The sequence below is a fragment of the Sciurus vulgaris genome (assembly GCF_902686455.1).
Source record: "Sciurus vulgaris genome assembly, chromosome: 11".
NCBI classification, from domain to species: Eukaryota; Metazoa; Chordata; class Mammalia; order Rodentia; family Sciuridae; genus Sciurus; species Sciurus vulgaris.
The window spans coordinates 109,699,551-109,720,720 of record NC_136472.1 but is presented as its reverse complement, the minus strand read 5'-3'; the positions used below and the strand labels follow the sequence as shown (position 1 = coordinate 109,720,720).

At 35.2% G+C, this 21,170-nt stretch overlaps 2 protein-coding genes across 4 annotated transcripts; one reads left to right on the top strand and one right to left on the bottom strand.

Annotated features, from left to right (window-relative positions):
- Positions 1–8,929: 8,929 nt before the first annotated feature.
- RBM7 (RNA binding motif protein 7) lies at positions 8,930–15,908 on the bottom strand. 3 transcript variants are annotated; one of them, XM_079103111.1, is made up of 5 exons: positions 15,719–15,888; positions 14,442–14,604; positions 13,707–13,794; positions 10,884–10,974; positions 8,930–9,533 (listed from the first exon to the last, which is right to left on the bottom strand). In XM_079103111.1, the coding sequence occupies exons 1-5, from the start codon at positions 15,812–15,814 to the stop codon at positions 9,171–9,173; spliced, it is 801 nt and encodes a 266-aa protein (XP_078959237.1). In that variant the 5' UTR covers positions 15,815–15,888; the 3' UTR covers positions 8,930–9,170. The 3 variants fall into 3 exon arrangements, with proteins under 3 accessions (XP_078959237.1, XP_078959236.1, XP_078959238.1); XM_079103110.1 differs by having other exon boundaries at positions 10,884–10,977; positions 15,719–15,884; XM_079103112.1 differs by having other exon boundaries at positions 9,289–9,533; positions 10,877–10,974; positions 15,719–15,908.
- Positions 15,909–15,978: 70 nt separating this feature from the next.
- On the top strand, positions 15,979–19,627 carry LOC306639493 (uncharacterized protein C11orf71). Its single transcript, XM_079103113.1, has one exon. The coding sequence runs from the start codon at positions 16,145–16,147 to the stop codon at positions 16,502–16,504; it is 360 nt and encodes a 119-aa protein (XP_078959239.1). The 5' UTR covers positions 15,979–16,144; the 3' UTR covers positions 16,505–19,627.
- Positions 19,628–21,170: the final 1,543 nt, after the last annotated feature.

Genomic DNA, 21,170 nt, shown 5'->3' with positions numbered 1-21,170 from the left:
AGTTAGTTATATCAGATATTTTATCAGTGTAATAAAAATCTAACACAAATGCCAAAGTAAAAACAGACTTATGAAGCTGCTATTCATTATTCCAGATAGCACAAGTATTCAAGATATTAACATAGTCTTAATATCTAAAAATAATACTATTAATCTGGGGTTTGGAGTTGTTATTTTTACAGATCAGGAAACAGCTTTAATTTTCCCATCCGTAAAATCTGTTATACAATAGATAACTAACAAATGGGATGAATTTATTTGCACCTTGACTACCAGAAACTGGGCCACGCTCTCATTTTTCAGGCTGAAAAATATTAATGAAATGTGAGAACATTCCACTTCTCATTATTTTTAAAAAAATAAAAGTATAATGTACACTGATACCAAAATAAAGCAAGGAAATAAGACATATAAAAATGTAATCATTCTACAGATTTACCAAATGATAGTATTCTTTACCAGAGCCATAAAAATTGCTTTGGAATAATCACAACTCAAGACCTCTGGGTTATATTGTTTCAAGTGAAAAAAACAAATATCAAGTGACAGAAAAGACAGGAAATACAAATGCATTTTCAAAAAGAAACATTGGAGGTATACTTAAACTAAGAAAGTACTACCTTTCTTAGTGGGTACAAGTCTTCTCAACATATACCTATTAATATAATTTTGGTTTTGGAACCTTGTGAATGTATTCTCTATTTTAAGGAATAAAAATTTTTAAGAGAAATACAAATAAACATTTTTAAGTGGTATATAAAAATACCTCCTTGCATTTCAAACATCTGTGTTAACATAACCATAATAATGATTCTATCCAATTTCTCTTTTCATTTATTGAAAATAAAAACTATAACTGTAATTGTTGCATAAGTAGTTACAGTCATGTTATCTCTTCTATTATCATTTACAGAGAAAAAATACTGAAATTACAAGAACAATTATTTTAAGCACAAACTATAATAAACATTAAGTCATAAAAGCAATTTTGTCTACCTTTTACACTGTCACACATAATTAAAATAAGCATAAAAGTTGAGCTTGATCTCTGGAATTATTAGACTAACTGGATATGAATTGAGCTCCATTCATTGCGTCATCTTGGGGAAATTACCAACTTTGTGTTTTGTAAAACAGTTACAAATGGATTAAAACACAGTAGGAAAATCTAGTTAATGGCTAGTAAATACTAGTTATTAGGAAAGTTATTTTCATCTACATTTCAGCATATCAAGACCTAAACCAAATACAATATATATGATTTTAAATTTGTCAATGATTTTACTTAATGTGTAGGACTATAAAATTTTAAAATTTATTTAATGTTACAGAAAGTAGCATAATAAAATTTATTTTTTGTTGTTGTTTTGGTGCCAAAACCTAGACACAAACCAAGTTTATTTATTGTACTATATTTTATAATGATAGAAATAGGAAAGAATGGTCAACTAAGAAAGGAGCAAAAGTTAATTTTTAAATGTGAAGAATCACATAAGTGTACTAGCAATGGTCAAGAAATAATTTTAGAAAAAGAAGAAATTTTTATTTTTTAATTTTTATTTGGCAAACAATAATCATATATTTATGGGGTACAATGTGATATTTTGTTACTTGCCTGTGTTGTGGAATGATGTAATCAGGCTAGTTAACATCTCCATTGGCTCAAACATTCTTTGTGGCTGTAACAGTTAAAATCCTCTCCTTTTGCAATTTTGAAAGACACAACGCATTAATTACAGTCAGCATACTGTGTAGCAGATCACCAGAACTTATTCCTCCTCTTCAATTGAAACTTTGTACTTTGACCAGTATCTTCCTCTTCCTACTACCCACATGTCCCCACTCCCAGTTCTACTCTCTACTCCTATGGGTTCAGCTCTTTTAGGTAAAGGATGATATTTTAAAATACAAATGGCAATCTGAAACCGACTCTAAGAGATTGTGATAAAGCATCGGAGGTGGTCTGATACAAGTGGTGGGAGAGAAGCAGAAAAAATTTTAAAGTTAACTTAAAGGTACTTTCTTGCTGGGGTACAAAGGAGACAGATAAAGTGCTGTTATGATTGTTTTATACTTTGTCAACTTGGGTAAGTTCCCAGAATTCCCTATCCTATTTAGAGCTGGTGTTGTATAATAAAGAATTTGACAGAGCTATATTGCTCATTCCTGAGGGAAAGCCTAAATTCCTGGAATTTCTCAAGTGATAGGACTGTCTTTATTATTCCCAGTGAGCCCTGATAGTTTGTGCTACCGAGGTGACTCTTGGAATTTCAGAATGAGATCTGGCCATGCTAGAAAGGACAGCCATGTGATTAGAGAGCTGGGGCCTCAAGATGTATGATAGCAGTCTGAACTCCTGGGATGGGAGGGGGACTGGAGAATGAGTTTAATGATGTGCCCAGGATTTGATAAATGACACCTATTTAAATAACTCCAATAAAAACTCTGGACTTTGCAGCTCAGACAAGGTTCTTGATTGGTAATAATGCACTGATGTGCCGTGTTGGTAATGCATCCTGATTCCATTGGCTGAAGAAATGGAAGCTTCATTTTTGAGACTTTCCTGGTTCTCTCCCCATGCATCACCTCCTTTGGTTGGTGTTGATTTGTACCTTTTTCCAATAGAAAAACTATAATCTCAAGTATCGCTCTTTCCTGAATTCTGTAAATCTTTTTAGTAAATTTTGAATCTGAGGAGGTAATGGGAGCCTCTGAATTTGAAGCCAGTTCATCGGAAGTGTGGATGACGTGGGAATTCCTGAGTTTGTGGCTGTTGTCTGCATTGAAGAGAGTCTCATAGAGAACTGAACCACTAACCTGTGAAATTTGGCCTAACTCTTAGTGTCAGAAGTGCAATGCGGTTGACCACAAAAGAAATTTTCTTGGGCTTTGGAAGTCATAAGGGAAGTAGCAGCCATAATCTTTATTCCCTGAATGATAGTACAGTGTTAGGAATTGTGATGCCTCATGCACAATGTTCCCTGATTTCCTGGCATATGTTGGTGCCTGTGGCCTCTCCAGCTCCTGCCACATCTCTTTCAACCTGAGTCCTGTCCTGAAGATAGGTACAGCTCTACGAGTGCCAGCTAATGCTGCTTGTCTCAGGCCATCCAAGTCATGAAAGGTGGAACAATGAGAGACAGATGCAAGCTGCATTTTTTTTTCCCTAGGAGTTTCTAGTTTGTTCCTATTCTTGTTCTTGTTTAGCTTTTCTTCTCAGCTGTTAGTCTGGCTGACTTATGATGACTTCAAGTCAATAGATTGCTCCATTAGCAATCAGAATATCATAAAGCTGTACCCCTATACTAAGTTCCTTACCCTATGTCACTTAGTTCTACTTTCTGATTTCATCTTGATTGATGAAACAACTGTTTCAGTTGATTCCTTGATATAACACTATAAATATGTGATTCTTGGGAATTTAAAACACTAGAGGACTAAAAATAATATGACACTAGAGTTTTCAATCCTGACTTCATATTAGAACCTTTTAAAAACTACCAATACAACCCTCCTCCCTTCCTGAAATTCTAGGGTAAAGATTAGGCACTTTTTTTGTGAGGTTCCTAGGAGGTTATAGTATGTATCCAGGGTTATGAAATTCTGCAGTAGATAGAAGAAAAAGAACAAAGGATAGGGGCTCAATATTATAAGCATATATATTTAAGAGAATATAGCAGAAATGTATGAAAATGTAAAAGGAACTTGTAAAATCAAATGACAAATATTAAAAATTAACCAGTGCTCAAAGACATAACTAGTACTAATGCAATATTAGTGAAAATAAGGATGTTGACAATAATAATAGAAAACAAAATAGAATGAAATGTTAAAAATGAAAATGCATCAAGGATATTTTATATTCATAAAAGTTATAGAGCATGATGAAGACATAACTTTAGCATCTAGCATACCTTTGGGATATATAAAGCAAAAACTGAGAGATATACTCACAGAAAATGACAAAGTTAACTAATATCTCTCAAAATTAAAAAATGAGATAGGAACCTGTTCAGTCTCTTTACAAGATTTTATCACACAGGTCATATTCCACAGGGCTATAAAATTAGAAATCACACATATTTAAAATTAAAACAGAAGACTGGAGAAGAAAATCATTTAAAAATATGGTAGTCAGTTTTCCATTACTAGCAAAATACATGAGAAAATGAACTTAAAAAGAAGAAAGGCTTAGTTTTGACTCATGGCTTTGGGAGTTTCACTCTATGCTTAGTTGACCCTATTGCTTCTGGGTACATAGCAACACTGTACCTCATTGAGGGAAGCACAGGGCACAGAAGGCCAGTTCACTTTGTGAGTGGGAAGCAGAGAAAAAGAGGAAGAGATGGTGTTCCACAATCCCCTTTGAGGGCATGCTCCAAATGACCTAAATCCTCCCCTAGGCTCCACCCCTTCCCAAGAGTGCCAAGCACAGAATCGTCTCTAACACGTGGGTCTTTAAGTAGACACCCAGATTCAAACTACAGCAATATATAAAAAGACTCCCTTAAATAACTCACAGGAAAAATCAGACCTAAAAATGCATTTTGTGATAACTAGTGAGTGCTCTTATATCAAAATCTAAGCGTGAACTTCCATTTCTGACCAAGATGAAGTAAAAGGGATTGGATTTATCCTCTTTCCTGAAACAACTAATACAAAGGCAAAATATATAAAACAATACCACAGACATCAGGAACCGAAGACAATGAACCCTGAGAATGAAAACCAAATGAAGTGAGTCCTATAATTGCCTCAACTTGTTACCTTGAGGGGATTTTCAGATTGTAATGTGGAAAGATTGGGCACAGAACAGACAGAGTCTGGGAACCTTCCTGAATTGAGGAGAAATAGCTGGGGCTCCAGGAAAACCAAGGCAGCCAGAATGCCCTAAACTCAGAACTGAAGTGGGGTATAAGCATGGGAAGCTGAGAAACCCCAGAGGGTTTTCTCCAGTATTCTCCAGAGTGCTGATTAGCATATAGGTTTGAAAAATCTATACAAGACTAGGGAAGGAATTTCCCCAAAGAATTAGAAGGAATGCACTCATCTAAAAATAGAAGCAGTGTCTGTTCGCACAAACCAGAGTAGAAAAATTTCATAACTCATAGGGCACCTATTAGAATATTCAGGAGAGTTTTGCCTCAGTAATTAACCTTGTACTAAATACTTTTTGAATCCTGCTTAGCAATATTAAAAGTAAATCTTGAAGGGATATAACTGTTTCCATTTCTCTTTATGTCCTAGAACAAAGTTCAAGAAAACTTACAGAAATACAAAAATATTAATCGTCTAATAAAGTAAATTAAAAATGCCCAGCACATAATCAAAATTACAAGGAATACAAAGGAGCAGGAAAATATATCCAATAGGAGACTGCAAACAAATAAAAACCAACCCAGAACAAGAATATATAATTAGCATAGGCATTAAAAAATACTATAAACTGTATTCCCTACATTCAAAAACTTAAGTAGAGACAGCAAAAATAAAGATCTAATTTCAACTTATGAAGGAAAAAAATCTACAAAGTCTAAGATGAAGAATGTATAAGATGATGAATATATGAATTATGGCTAATTAGACACCACAGAAAAAAAGAATTAGTGAAGTTGAAGACATAGCAAGGCAAACTATTCAAAATGAAACATGAGCAGGAAAATTAATTTTATAAAATAACAATGAACCATGGAACACATGAAGCAATCTCAGATAAGTGCAATTGGAGTTCCCAAGGAAAGTGCACCAAAAATAATTCAAATCATGACCAAAATTTGATGAAACTATAAACCTACAGTCTATGCAGCTCAATAATGAACCCTAAGCACAAATGACACAAACAAAAGTATATCAAATCACATTATGATCTATTGCTCAAAACCAGTCACAGAAAAATGACACATTATATACTCAGCAGCAGAGTTCTTCTATGAAACAAGTAAAAGCACAATGGAGCAACATTTAAGAAAAAAATTTAAATCCATTAACTTAGAATTCTATATCCGGCAAAAACATATTTCAAAAATGAAAGTGAATGAGACTTCAAACCTACCATATAAGAAATATTAAAGGAAGTCCTTTCAGGTAGGAGATTGATACCAGAAGGATAAATTGATATAAAGAAGTGAAAAGCTCTAGAAATAGGAATTATAGAGATAATAGGATTTTTTTGCCCTTATTTGAGTCTCCCTGAAGTCTATTTTAACAAAAGTAACACCACCATGGAGAGCTTTTAACATACATACATGTAGAATGTATGTCAGTAGTACAGCCTCTAGCAAGTGTGATCAGAGGGTGGGTGGGAATATAAAAGATAATCAGGAACAAACAGGAGATTATAACTAGAAATATGGGGAGTTTTATAAAACTAATAAACACTATATTCAACTCAATAACAAATTTGGATAGAAGGACTGGTTTTCTAGAAATGTATATTATCCAAATTGACTCCTGAGAAAGTAGAAAATCTGTATAGATCAATGACCATCAAATAAATTGAGATAAGAATCAAAGAGCTACTTCTAAGGCAGACCCACATGATTGTACAAATGAGTTCAATAAATCTTGAATAGACTTCAATTTCCCCTAGACATAGAAAAAGTTAAGATTACCAATTCATTTTACAAGGGTAACAGAACTCTAATTCCAAAACCAAATTAATAAACAATTTTTAAAAATATTTATCATTCATTCAAATTTAAAACTTATTGAAACCTGGGAAAATTAATAGGTCTAAGAGTGCATTTGAAGCATAATATATCCTTTTAGGGCAGGATGCAACAATGGTTTGGATTTAGGCAATCTATTAAAGAAAATTTGTTGAATTCTCATTTCCCTTATTCAATTAACTAACAAATGTTTTCTTTGCATCAGAAATTTATTAATATTATATATATGCCAAGCCTTGGATTCTGGAAATTCAATGGTGAATAAAATACAAGATATGGTCGCTGTCTCCATGGAGGTGTTTGAAGATAAAATTATAATACAGTGAAGTCTTTAAGAGAAATACAAGGCACTATGGGAATACATAAATTGACAATCTAGATTTTGGAGCTCTGGAAGGGCTCTCTAAAGGAAGTCATACTTCAACTGAGCAGTGAATAATTCCTCTGAAGGCTAGTGAGGTGGAGTAATGAGAGGGGATTGAAGTAGGCAGATATCAAAATTAGGGGTCATATTAGGTTAAGAATTTCATACTTAATAGAGGCCTGGAGGTGTAACAGGTGAATGATGTCAGATTTACATCCCCAAGTTTTGCAGCATGTGAAATGAATTTGAGGCAGGCTGGAAGGAAAAAAACAGGGTGCTGTTAGAATAATTGTGTTCAGTTGATTACCCATTCTACTATGGTGGCAATGGATATGGAAAAAGTGGGCATGCATAAATAAGAAGTGGTATAAAAATTTGATTGGATGAGGAATGGTGAAGTCGATGATTTTCAAGCTACCCCAGTAGCTCTACTTTCAAATTCTTTGAGGCTGCCTCATTCTGTTACTTTACATAGTATAGGTGTTTGGTTTGGTTATTCTCAACTCAGTGAAACAAGTGAAAAAGATTCACTGAAACTTCTCAAAAAAGCCACCATAAAATGATTATTCAAGACAAGAACATCTGTGAAAAGATCTGAAACACAGAGTGCAGTAAAGCAGTATTAATGTGTTGTCTACAAATCTACTGAAGAAGTTTTCATATTGGCAAGAAACCTGAAAATAACAGGCTCTATTAAACTGCTTAAGCCAAGTGGTCACAAGGCTTTATTTACCTCCACACAGAAACGAACACACTGAGAAACAAGAGAAAATGTGTTATACAACATCCTCAAGACCAGGGAGAGTAGTTTATTGTACTCTAAACTATACACCAAAGGTCACTGAAAACCTAATAATAAATTATCAAGTTCAGTATCTACAAGAAATAAACTTCGGGATGGTCTCAGTTGAAGACTGACACCACCAACTAAACCAAAGCATGTTGCCAACTGTCTCTGAAGTTAGTGATGCCAAAAAAAAAAAAGAAAAAAAGAGAGACACACATTCCTCTTTTTTGTTTTTAATATATTAAAAAGCAACATAGTACAAAAGGTGTGGTATTAAAAAGGATTCAAATTTTTCAGGAATGAATTTTTATAAACAATTTTGCAATCAAAGGGAAACAGCATCTTGATACATAAAAATTTGATTAAACAAATAATTTTAAATTTTTAAAACCTGAAAAGTTAACTTACAATCTTTCCAATATTCAAACAAAAAAAGAGCAACCTGTACAATCTCCTTGATAATAAAATGTGTCCTTGTATTCACATTCTGGGCATACTGAAATGTTAAAATTTCTATAGCCCAAGTGATAGATGCAACACTTAAAGGCTTTATGAATTTTTTTTCCCAAAAGAGATTATTTTCAGTTAAAACCGTTTGCCATTTATCAGACTATGTACTGATATTTTTTGTTCTTCCTGAAAAAGATTCACACTAACACTTTACATTTTTAATGTAAAAATATACATGTAGAGATATTTCATTTCCTGAGACCAGTCAAACATGATTTAACAAACAAATTCTATAACTTTAGACTGAAATAGTATATGTACATTAATAGGCTCAATTAGGGTAAAACGCAAAAGAGCATGTCATAGAATTTACACTTAAATTCTCTAAGTTAAACAAAATGATTTATCCCCGAACTTAACCAATAAGCTTTCTGAAATAAAATGTATCACTGAAAAGTTATATTTTCTAATTTATTAACAAAATACAGATAGCCCTCTCAGACTATCAACTTGGATGTTGCTATATACACAAAATCTGATTCACTAAACAATTTTCTTGCAATACAAAAAGATAACAATTAAAATATTTGCTTTATAATACAACCACTCTATACAATTCACCCTTCCTAAATTGCCTAAAATGATTAGGAATTGTGGCACTTTCTTTTGCATAAAACCCTTTCCTCTTCATAAAGCCCTGAGGTGAAAGGTTATTAATGTAATAAAACTGAAACCACAATTCTTCTCATTTCTAATTAAACTGTAGATCTAGGTTTTAAAAAACTTATAAAGAAATGTGGCAACTTATAAAGCTGCTCTGTACAGTTTTTCAAAATATTTCCATACCAACTTAGCAAACAGGCCTAAAATGACCCCACGAAACAATGTCCTTTAATAACGGTTAGTGTCGAGATGAGCGCCATTTTCCATCTCTACTGCTGTCTCTTCTGTTATCATAGTCATGGCTCCAGCCATCATGATTCCTGTCTTCATAGAAGAAATCATCTCTGTTTCCTCTGTAATGATGGTCAGACCCATGATCAGTGTAACGCTGCTCACGGCTATAATGTCTATCTGACAGGTAGGGATGAGAATTCTGTCTGACTTTACGCTGTAATGATGGTGTATCTTGGCGCCACTGGGAGCTTGAAGACTGGTTGAAAGTATGATTATGTGACTGAACTGATGGTGAAAATCCTGCCTGATCCACATGTGAAGACCCAAATTTCCCACCATATGGCATCTGTCTCAAAACACTGTTCATCTGAGGAAAGAAGAAAAAGAAATATAAACCCAAATACTTCTAGATATCAAAGCTAATACATATTTGGTCACAGTTAACCAACATGATAATGAAGGAAAAGCAAAATCATTCTTGCCTAGATAGAATCTATATTAAACCTAACCACACAATAGCTTCATTCATCCCACTGTATATCTATAAGATACTTATGTATAAATACTTCATCTTGCCCCCAAGAAAACAATTTAGAGGGGAAAAGGGCATATAAAATGACCATGTAAGTCACTGTGTAATGAACATACAAAGAAGCAAGACCTCAGTATCATCAGGAAAGGCTTCATGAAAGTGGCATATGAGTATTAAAGAACAGATGTACTAATTTAAGAAAAATATTTCAAGGGGAAGGTATGGAAAGAAAAAAAAATGTAAAAATAAGAGGGAAACACAGAATAGATTCAAAGAACAAGTAATCCTGGCTGAGAGAGGTTACAGATCTTAGAAGCAATTGATGGTTCTAAAAGTAAGGCTAGAAGGGTTTACTGGAATCAATGGATATGACTAGTAAATAAGTTAGAGAACATTTTATCTTGAAAACAATGTAAAATAAATGTGTGGTGGGAATAAGAGAAAGGGTTAAAATAGTAATTTGGAAATGATATGCAAGCTGGATTAATGAGGGGAAATAGAGGCATGGTAAGTGACTAGGCCAATTAGTTCCCAAATTCTGCCTTTGGATACTTATTTTGCAGACCATTAATATATAAAAACCATTAATATATAAAAACAAAAAGGAAGAAATAAACTTAAGAAGTATGACAAATAAACTAAATGAAGGACATGGTGAAATAAGTGGAAATAAAAATGAAACACTAAAGGAGAGCAGAAATTTTAAGCCTACTCTTACTGTGATTTTACTACAAAATGACTAGAAAGTTCAAGGAGGAGCTAGTCTGGAAGAATCAAGTATATTAAAATATGTAAGGAAGTTTATAAGAAGTCATTTGGGATAGATAGCAAGAGCTTCAGAGATGGAATCTTCTAGAGGTATATGTACACAGACAAAAACACACACCAATGATGGCTGAAAAAAGAAATACAAAAGAAAATGTAGTTCTACTTCTATCTTCAGGTTTAAAGTATGTGTGTCAGCCCAATGAAAATTAAAATGAAAATAATCAACAAAGATCATGCTAGTCTAAAAAAATTTTTGAGAAAAATTCTTAATATTAAGAATTTCAAAAAATAATTTTACCTAAAAGACTTAATAAAACCTCCGAGAAACTAAGTTAATTAAAAACAATTATCTGATATAACATGAACATTTAATTTTTTTTTTTTAAAGGCAACTAAAATTGAAAAATTACAGCTTACCACAGCTTGTCTCTGATAATTTTCAGGAGAAGAAAATGATCTCTGTATTACTTGTGTTGATGCAGTCATGTTATCCACAGTCCTTTCATACCTGCTAAAAATACGAAAACCAAACATATAACCATTCATTCAACAAATATTTACTCAATACCAATCATAAGCAAGACACGGTTCTCAAAGATGAAAATGAACAAAACGGACAAACACAGATAGAAGGGTATTTTCACATGATTATAAGTGATATAACATGATTAAAGATCCAGGAGTTGAGAAAGGGAGTTTTATTTTAGGTAGGGACCACCTTTCTAGAAAGACACCTTTGAAGTGAGAGCCGCAAGATTACCTGGGGGGAAAACATTCACAGCTGAGGGAAAGAATAGTGCAATGGACCAAATTCAGTTTTATAAAACAGATTTTACTGGAACATACGCATGTTCTTTTGTTTTTTGTCTTACCTGTGGCTATCTTCACATTATAATGGTAGACACAAAGACTATATAGCCTGTAAAGATTAAAATATTAACAATCTGACCCTTCATAGAAAAAAAACTTGTCAATCTCTGAGCTAATGCAAAGGCCCAGACTGATAATTAAAATGGGGAAATTTGATTGATTATGTGAAGGATAAGAGAAACAGAAGAAAGAAAGAATTAAATATGAATTTTTGGCTTGACAAATTGGGTAAACATTTAATGAGACATGAAAGATAAATAGCTTTTGGGTGGTAAGGAATTAGGAGTTCTGTAACATAAATAAGACATTAATTTAGCACTCACATCTCATTCATAAAGAGGTAACTTGGCTTATGGAAAAACTCCCTTTAAAAATATTTTAAATTATTTAAAAATATGTCTTTGAAATCAAATAACCAATTTGGCAAATTATAAGAAATCAATTGGTATCTTAAATCACATTATATATCAGTATACTAGAGGATAAAAGTACAATTTATAATATAGGGTGTATGAAATGATAAACATTCTAGCCTTAGCTGAAAACTATTTATTTATATGTTATCCAAGAATTTCTAGAGGGAAAAACTTTTTTTTTTTTTTCCTCTTCCACTGGTAGATCTTTAAAAAGTTCATAAAAGTGGATGAAGATGCTTTGAATTCCAACTGAACTAGAAGTGTTTAAAACATGATTAACTAATTTCAGTTGCTAAAAAGAATTGAGGCTTTACTATTTGTGTGTGTGGTTTGTTTACAATTTCACCTTCTGCTATCCCCTCATAGCCATTCAATTCTCTCCAGCTCCTGGCATCACCTTAATCAAAAACACCAACCTCACCCCGGTGATTTCCTTGCTACATTGCTACTTATAAAAATACCTTGCTATCAGTAACTTCCTAAATGGTCTATTTCCACTCTGTCCTTTCTAATACATTCTCCCATTATGACCAAACAACTCTTCAAACTTGTTCCTATCACTACCTATTTTCAATGACTTCCTACTGTTTTTAGGATAAAATTCCCCAATCTTAATTAATTACAGCCTATAAGAAAGACTCCCCCCCACTCTCTCTAATTCACCAAAATCACTACAGCTTTCCATTTTCACTATGCTCTAAGTACACTGACTTCTTTCAGTTCCTCATTCATCTATAATACCTCTTGCAGTTAAAACTTTCTGAAAGTACTTTCTATTTCTTCTCTAGGAAACTAATTATAGTAATTAGCCACAAAAATATATTTGTGTCTTCATCTTGAATTTAAGATCCCCTTGACGTATTGTTGTGGCAGGGCTCAATCACACAGACTAGATTTGAATCCAGCACACCAATTATGAGAAGTTCAAACTTGGCCAAGAAAACCTTCATTTCTCTCCCTTTCTTTTTTACATATAAGGCATGATAAATAATCCCTACCTCATAAGACTATTGTGAGGAATACATGAGATCATATATATGTGCAAAGGACTTGGTGAAGAACAAGATACACAGCATGGTATTTTCTTGAATGAAGCCCATTATGACTGATTAACATCTTTATGGAATAAAAAATTACCTGCAGTAAGTTAGTCTCCCCAAAGCAAAATAAATTATTTAAGTAAATATGGTCTTTCTAACCTTCAGTAACTACCAAGATTTTAGAGATCATAAATTTAACTGCTTTTCCTTAAAAAGGCCAGGCCAGGCATGGTGGTACAAGCCTATCATCCCAGCAGCTCAGGAGGCTGAGGCAGGAGGATCACAAGTTCAAAGTCTCAGTGAGACCCTGTCTCTAAATAAAATAACAAAATAGGGCTGGGGATGTGGTTCAGTGGTCGAGTGCCCTGAGTTCAATCCCAGTACCAAAAAAAAAAAAAAAAAAAGGACCAGACAAATGAGACTAGGTGAAGATTACACAATTGGTAGTAGCAGACCTGAACTCCAATTTTACTCTTAGTTCAGTAGTCTGATCACTAATCAATATGGGCAGAGGCAGACCTAGACTCCCAATTCTATGAACTTAGTCCAGTATGCAGTCCACTAATCAGTATTTTAAAACTGTAACCAATTAGTGGTCATAAAATTAATTTGAAATTTTAAAAGATGAAATAACATGGAGAACAGAGTGCATGGCAAAAGTAAAATAAGTAACATTTTGAGAAATTTCGTTTCAATTGTACACACATATGTGGGTATGTCTTCACCAAAATATGTTATTTTTAAAATATTATATACAATGTGTCTGCCTATAGTCCACTTAAAATTGACAAACATAATGACATAATCCAACATGGCAAGTAATACAGGAGAAGAGTAAACAGGTAGGAGCACAATGAAGGAGCTATTCACTCATTACCTGAGATCTTATTTTAACAATAAATGAGAAATATTACCTGCTAGGAGATGTAGAGGTAGGACTTGAATTTCCAGCATGATGCTGAGAATATGACAAACTGACATCCTGTGAGGCATGACTACTTCCTAAAATGAAATAATTTGAAAAATTCTAATTGGTAGAAAACTTAATGTGAAATTTTGTCTCCATGCCAAATCACTCCAAAGAGGTAAACACAGTTTAAAAAAGACAATCTCAATTGCAGACTGCTTTACAGTTTCATCAGAATAAAAATTATACATGTATATTACCAGAGAAGCAAAACAAAGCATTCCAAACAAGGTACTGTTTAATGTATAAGTATCCAATCTGGTCACAAAATTCTAAACTTCCCCCAACCTCTGTATGAAATTTAATACATGGAACATTTCATCCACAAAGATTAAGATCAAAATTTGTAAATGTAAATTTCAAAGCAGCTAGGTTCAGAGGATAATCCTTGCTCATCTTAAGAGAATGGATCCAAACTCAACTCTAACAATAAACCTTATGTTTTCTCCCCTAAACCAAATGGAATTTTAAACTCATTTTAAAATTTTGACTTTCAAAATCCATGTGTCAATGCTACCCATTGTCAGGAATAAAGTTTGCTATTCACAAAGCTTACAAAAACATTTTCATCCAAAACAGAGGTTCTTTAAAATTTAAAACAGACACACACACACACACACACACACACACACACAGCAGCAGCAAACAACCCTTCTTCCCCTATCATCATTGAACAGTTTACCTGATCTAAATTGAATTTTGATGGGCCTTCCAAAAAGTTTGATTCCATTAAGTAGATTCATAGCATAAGGAACAGATACTTCGTGTTTGAAATTCACAAATGCAAACTGTTTTGGTTTACCATCCTTATCTTTTGGAATTTTCACCTTGATTACCGGCCCAGCCTATAAACAAAAAGTGTTTAGAATTTTTAAAAGTCACTTCAGGAAAATACTCAAATATGACAAATAAAAAGAGTTTACAGAGTTAAAAACAACTGAAGTGTAATCAGGAACTAAGAAAAGGGATACATGTGGATTTCCATTTTGGTTTAGAGTAAAAATTCTACTTATAACTGAAACTTAGATTCACTTATTTGGACAAGGGGAGTCCATAAGAAATTGAAAACACAATCACTGATTTTACATTTCAAAGCACTGTATGACTTTAACAAAGTGTCCATCAGTCATCATTTTTCTGTTCCATGAACAAAAGAAAGTTATTTTCTCAAACTAAAAATTCACTTTTGTATCCATTTATCAAACATTACAAATTACTGGGTGATAGAACTGGGAAAAACAGGATACTTAGAATTTTTCGCACATTTTAATACAGAAACAGTACAAGGCTGTTGTTTTTCTATGGTGTTTGGCTTTGTTCCAGGGATTGAAACCAGTGGCGCTTAACAACGTAAACACATCCCAGTGTTTAATTTTAAGATAGGGCCTCGCTAAATTGCACAGGCTGGTCTCAAACTTGCGATGCTCCTGCCTCAGCCTCAGTCGATGGGATTACAAATCCATGGGATTACAAGTGCGCGCCACCATGTCTGGCTTCCACGGAGATTTTGTGGGTTTTTAAAATGTTTTAATAATCTTGCAATTTATAAGCAACTTAAGCAGAAACAGACACTGACAAAGAAATTGAAATATAACGCCCGAGTCAGACGAACCAAACAGAAACCACCTTAAAAGGGAAGAAAAGACGAAAAGGGGAAAGCCATGTTCAACCAAGAGCCCACACGTTCTGTCCCTTAGGTACCCTGAATCCTTACCACGGAACGGGTGAGTGCGGATTCCTCCACTACCTGTCGCCGCCACTCTGGACCCAACTAACTACCTAGGGTTCTTCTAATAAAGCGCCACTCTCGCTTCCCGACTGCGCCCTCGTCTCGCACACAGCCCACCTGGGAGCCCTGACTGACGGCCGAGCTCGCGCGAGTAAAGTGGGGTGTCCGTTGGGCCAGGCTCTAGGCGAGCCGGAAAACCAAAGTCAAACAGGGTGACCCCAGCCGCTTACCTGGTGGAAAAGCTCGAAAAGGAGCTCCTCTGTCACTTTGGTTTCAAGGTTGCCCACAAAGAGAGTGCGGTCCGCCTCCGCTGCCGCCGCCCCCATCTCAACGACGCCCCCTCCCCACCCAGGCCGAAGGGTCGGGTCCGACGTACCCACTGCGCACTCTCGGAAACCTCACGTCCTTGCTGCCGAGCGTCACGACGTAAACGTCCATCACGCTCGCTCGCGATCGGCGTCGGCGTGCGCGGGCGGACGGCGCATGCTCGCGAGGAGAGGCCTCCTTAAATTGGCTGCTGGGGCGCGGCATCGTTGGTTATGGCTTCTGGAAAAGTTAGTATCCGCGTCCGAGACGGGCCGGACTGATCTGCGGCTCTGCCAGAGGACTGCCTTGACCGACCCACGTACCGTAAACACTGCGGGCAGTGTTTGAAAATGGCCCGGAACTATGTGTCCCTGGCCGCCGGCGATCAAGGGAGCAGGGCGGCTTACCCCTCCTCCCACAACGATCTCAGCGCCTTGGCGATGTTCTCTGGAGACTGTTCCGTCGCTGCCAGGCCGGGAGCGATTCGCCCCGGGCCTCGCCAGGCGGCGCGACCTAGCGTTCGAACCGAGAGCCGTCGAGTGCCTCGCTGCGGCCTGAGCCCGACCCGCCTTATAAAGGGAAGGGAACCGGAGGGCCGCGGCCGAAGCCGCCAAGCCAGATTCTCACCATACCCAATCCCTGGGGTCAAAATCGATCTCCTAAGAAGTGTGCTGCAACAGCGTCTGGCATTTGGAAGTGTTAGAGCTTGAACTTCGATTTAAAACGAATGCCTCCCCTCAGTTAGCTTGCGAACAAGTCCTCTTTTAAAATCCTTTCTTGGTGTACCGCACTTTTATTTTTAGAGATTGTTTTTATTTAGTATAAAATTAGGGGTTGTTAATGTTATCACAAGTGTTACTATGATTAGCTCAGGAAGGAGACAGTTGGGGTTTTCTTAGGTAACCACAAAGCTGAGCAACAACCATTCACTTTTTGTACACACAGTTCCTATATGGGATCAAAATTCTCCCGATTTCCACAGCTGGTTCCCCTACTTTGAGACTTGAAATTCGAGCCTCCTTAACGGGCATATTCCCAGACTCTCTAACTTGGATTGGTGAAAAAGAATCATCTTTATTACACTGGTTTATTCTTTCGTCTCTTCCCTAGCACCCTAGCACTTACCATCTTCAATATTCTTTTTTTTTCTTTTTTTCTTTTTTTTTTTTTTTTTTTTTTTTTTGGTACCGGGTATTGAACCCAGGAACGCTAAACCACTGAGCCACATCCCCTTCCCTTTTTATATTTTATTTTGAGAGGGTGTCGCTAAGTTGCTGAGGCTGGCTTTGAACTCCAGATCCTGCTGCCTCAGCTTCCTGAGCCTCAGGGATTATAGAGGAGCGCCTCTGCGTACTAAAAAACAAAACACCTAAACCTTAACTGTGTTTTCAAGTTATTAAGATGATCTGCATTCCCTTTGCTGAAGATTCCAAATTAATTTTTCTGTTTTTCATTTTGTTTGTTTTCAATCCAAGCTCCTTAATCTGAATCTGCTGTTCCAAAACAGACTGGTGGAACATCAGTCCTATGGATTCCTATCATTTGTTATCTATTCATAGTTCCTTGAAATTTCTTTATTCCTTCAATCATACAAAAATATTTGGGACTCTTCTCTGTGATAAACACTGTGTATGAACTTTACGCAGTCCTGACATGGAGGAGATCAAGGAGTATATTCTTAATAGGCTAATAAATCAATAATCACTACACTAGACTGTTCATTAGGTTCACTAATAAAAATAAGTATTGGTTGCAATGAATTCTCATGCTACTGCACTATTCCTGGTCTGATTGATCATTCCTTTGCTGATATTTTGTTCTCAACCATATATTCCCCAGAATTTAAAGAATGTTATTGGGAGAATATGAGTTGCTTGCTTTTTGATTTTCATGTTTTGTTTTGTTTGGGTACAGAAGGCTGAACCTATGGGAGCTTTACCACTGAGCTATATCCCCAACCCTTTTTATTTTTTATTTTGAGATGGTGTTGCTAAATTGCTGAGGCTGGCTTTGAATTTGCCATCCTTCTGAGTCACTAGGATTACAGGTGTGCACCACCATGCCTGGTGAGAAAGTGGGGGTTTAAATGCCATTTTTTTAATGCAAACAGGTAGAATTAACTTTTTCTCAGTGTACTTCTTTTGTGTACACTTCCTTAAAATAATAATGTTCAAGTAAAGCAAAGTCGTCACACACTACACAGTAATTTGTTAGAAACACATCTTAAGAAAAATATAAAATGGAACTTTCATAAGGGTAAATATAATTAATATAGGAACAGATCTAGAAAGCAGGTCATAGGAAGGGTGGTTGAAAGAATAATACTAGCTACCTTTTATTGAGTGTTCCATGCAGGGCAATTTGCCAGAGGCTATTAGTTGTTTTTTGTTGTTGTTCTTGTTTCTTCTTTAGATTTTGAGGATTTATTCTGTGCTTGCTGCTGTCTGCATTAGGCACTTAGAATCAAGTAGAGAACAAGCTAGATAAGGTCTCTGCTCTTTTGTATGTAATTTGATTCTCAGGGCAATCTATAAAAAGGATTTTATACTTTAATTTTTGATACTAAGAAACAGCCCAAAAGAAATGAATTTTCCAGGATCATTCAGCTAATAAATGATAGTCTTTCAGCATTTCAACTGAAGTTCCTTTTCTGAAACATGCAACAAAATAATTCAAGTGACTATTTTTTCAGTTTTTCCAAAGATAACACATAGCACTATTCCAGATAATCTAAAAAAAAGTTAGTTCACAGTGCACAGTGGGTGCCTTAGGCTGTGTATTATAAAAGTTATGTTTGAGAAAAGAATTCCAATTATATATGATGAGTTTTATGCTGGGAAGATATTGAAGTTGAAAGTAAGGAAGACTTTCCTAAAACTTAGAAATGCCTAGTAGTAGAAAATACCATCTCAAAAGGTAATACATTAACTGCCAGAAAGTTCAAATGGAGGCTAAATCCTGTTAGGATTTTATTAGAGGATTTCTCATAGTGAAAACTAGGACTAAATGACTTCTTTGATTCCCATTTAATCTATAATTCTATGCTCAAAAGAAAACTGTTAAAATTGGAAATGGGGAATTGAGAGAAGAGAAAAATTAGATATGATACATAAATTGGTTACATCAGCAAATCAGGACACTAGTGAAAGAGGGTGCTGTTAATTAGGTAAAGACAACAGGTAGATCAGTTGTCTCATATAATCATCAGGAGATTATTTAGCATTAAATTGTCTTTGGAATATATTCCTTAAAGAAGAAGCTAAGACTGTAAATAAGGGAACAAAAATCTAGCATAAGAGAACCCAAAAGAGAAAAGGAGGACTAACAGGGAGTGACTTCACTTGTTTGTTCTGTCATGTGGTCATCAGGAGTAGGGCTTTGGTTGAGGAATATTGGATGTGCCAGAAAAAAAGAAAACGATGTGGTTTATTGTATTTTGTTTTGCTTGGCAAGAGGAGAACCTTGTTCACATAAATACTCCATTATTTTAAGTCTCAATCAATGGCTGTCTAAATTCTTGTTCTTTAACATCTGTAGTAGCATCCAAGTTGCAGTATGTTCTTCTACTCACAAAGGCTGTATTGTAGAGAAACAGGAACCACTATATGCTTCTTTCAATGAAATTGCCTAAAGCAAAGACAAAATTTTCTAAGAGTAGACCATATTATTAAAAAATATATTCACGTTAGTGAACAAAATGAATTTTCATTTAATATCAGTGATATATGTTACAGCATATTGTCATTCTAAAATGAGTTAAAAATTAAAAAGCCATTTTTAACTGTTTTTTGTTTGTTTCTTTCCCCCTACTTACTGCATCATTCTAAGCAACTGCCTAGCATTTGTTGAAGTAGATTCATATTAGAATATTTACTTCCTATACTCATCAGCACTAAAACTCTAAAAGAATGTCTGTTTTGAATATAGAAAAAAAGGGACACTAATAAGATTTTCCCTCAGTAGCCAGATTTAGTCATAAGTATAACTCTTAAGAGGGATAAGCTAGGGACTGGGGTTGTGGCTCAGTCGTAGAGCACTTGCCTAGTATGCATGAGGCCCTGGGTTCGATCCTCAGCACCATGTTAAAAAAAAATAAAGGTATTGTGTCCACCTACAACTAAAACAAAGTACTTAAAAACTGTGGATGAGTTAGAAGAAAGAAAGGAGGGACAAAAATCCTATAATGAAGGAAGAGTAAGTGATAATCAGAAGGCTCAATTGTTTCCAGCAAATTTGTCTTTCATTTCTTCAGCGAATTTATTCAGGTCCCATAAAGGTACGACTCTTCATATTCCCAATTTCTATGAAAAGTTTTCCCATTTTTTAACCCTACAAAAAGTATAAATTCCAATACCAATGAATTCTTACTGCCTATATCCTGTCCTTATTGCCTATGTCAATTTGTTGCAAAGTCCTGCTCAGTTCATCTTCACAATGTATTTATTTCTAATAATTACTTTCATCACCTGTACTATATTTACCTGGACGCATAGCTTGTTTTTGTGTGCTGTTTCTCCCCTCTATCCTGAATGTAAATTGCTCCTGCACTAACTAAATTATATCTCTGATCAAATTGTTACTACTCCAACGTCTCCAAAAGTTTGTTATACAAAACATCCACTAGAAACACAAGGTACTCCTTTGAAAAGACACAAGGACAATCAATTTGACAAGTGACTTATGTTTTATTATATTCTTAGGAAGTCATAATGTATAAAAGCATGTTAGAGATTCTGATAACACTTTCAGAAAAAGGCAGTACTTTATTTTAACCAGTATTTCACCAATTAATTTATCCATAAAGGTAAAATTTTTATATACTTTCTTTCTTCCTGAAGAGGGTCTTTTCTACAGAAGCACATTTGGAGATGCTACCTTGCTTTTAAGTGAGATCCAGTTTTTCAGATATTAGAAATGTATTTTTATATAGTGTGGCAGATTTTGTTAAGCTTCCAGAACACTTAGTCAAATTGGCCAGTTGCTTCACCCATGATGTGACAAGGTTCAGACCACCATTTTTTTGCACAGTATGCCCTGACATGTACACATCAATGTCTTTGGTGAATGGCAAGAGGGAGGCAAGCAAGCTGCTGCAGATCTCTAGGCACTGAAGATCAACACCGACATTGTTACTAATGAAAGCCCATTAGAAACTTCCCCTGGTATATGCAATTATTTCTCAACTAAGCTAATAATTTCTTTTAAAAAGTAATAGTTTACTAGACCCCTTATTTCACTGGAATATCTGAAGGCAACCCTACTTCAAAAGGCACTTCTAAATCAGAGGAGAAAAATATTGCCTTTAGCTTCCCAGACACCTGAGAGTCACTGAAGCAGTGTAACAATAATAAACTGCACATTCCATAAACAGACATT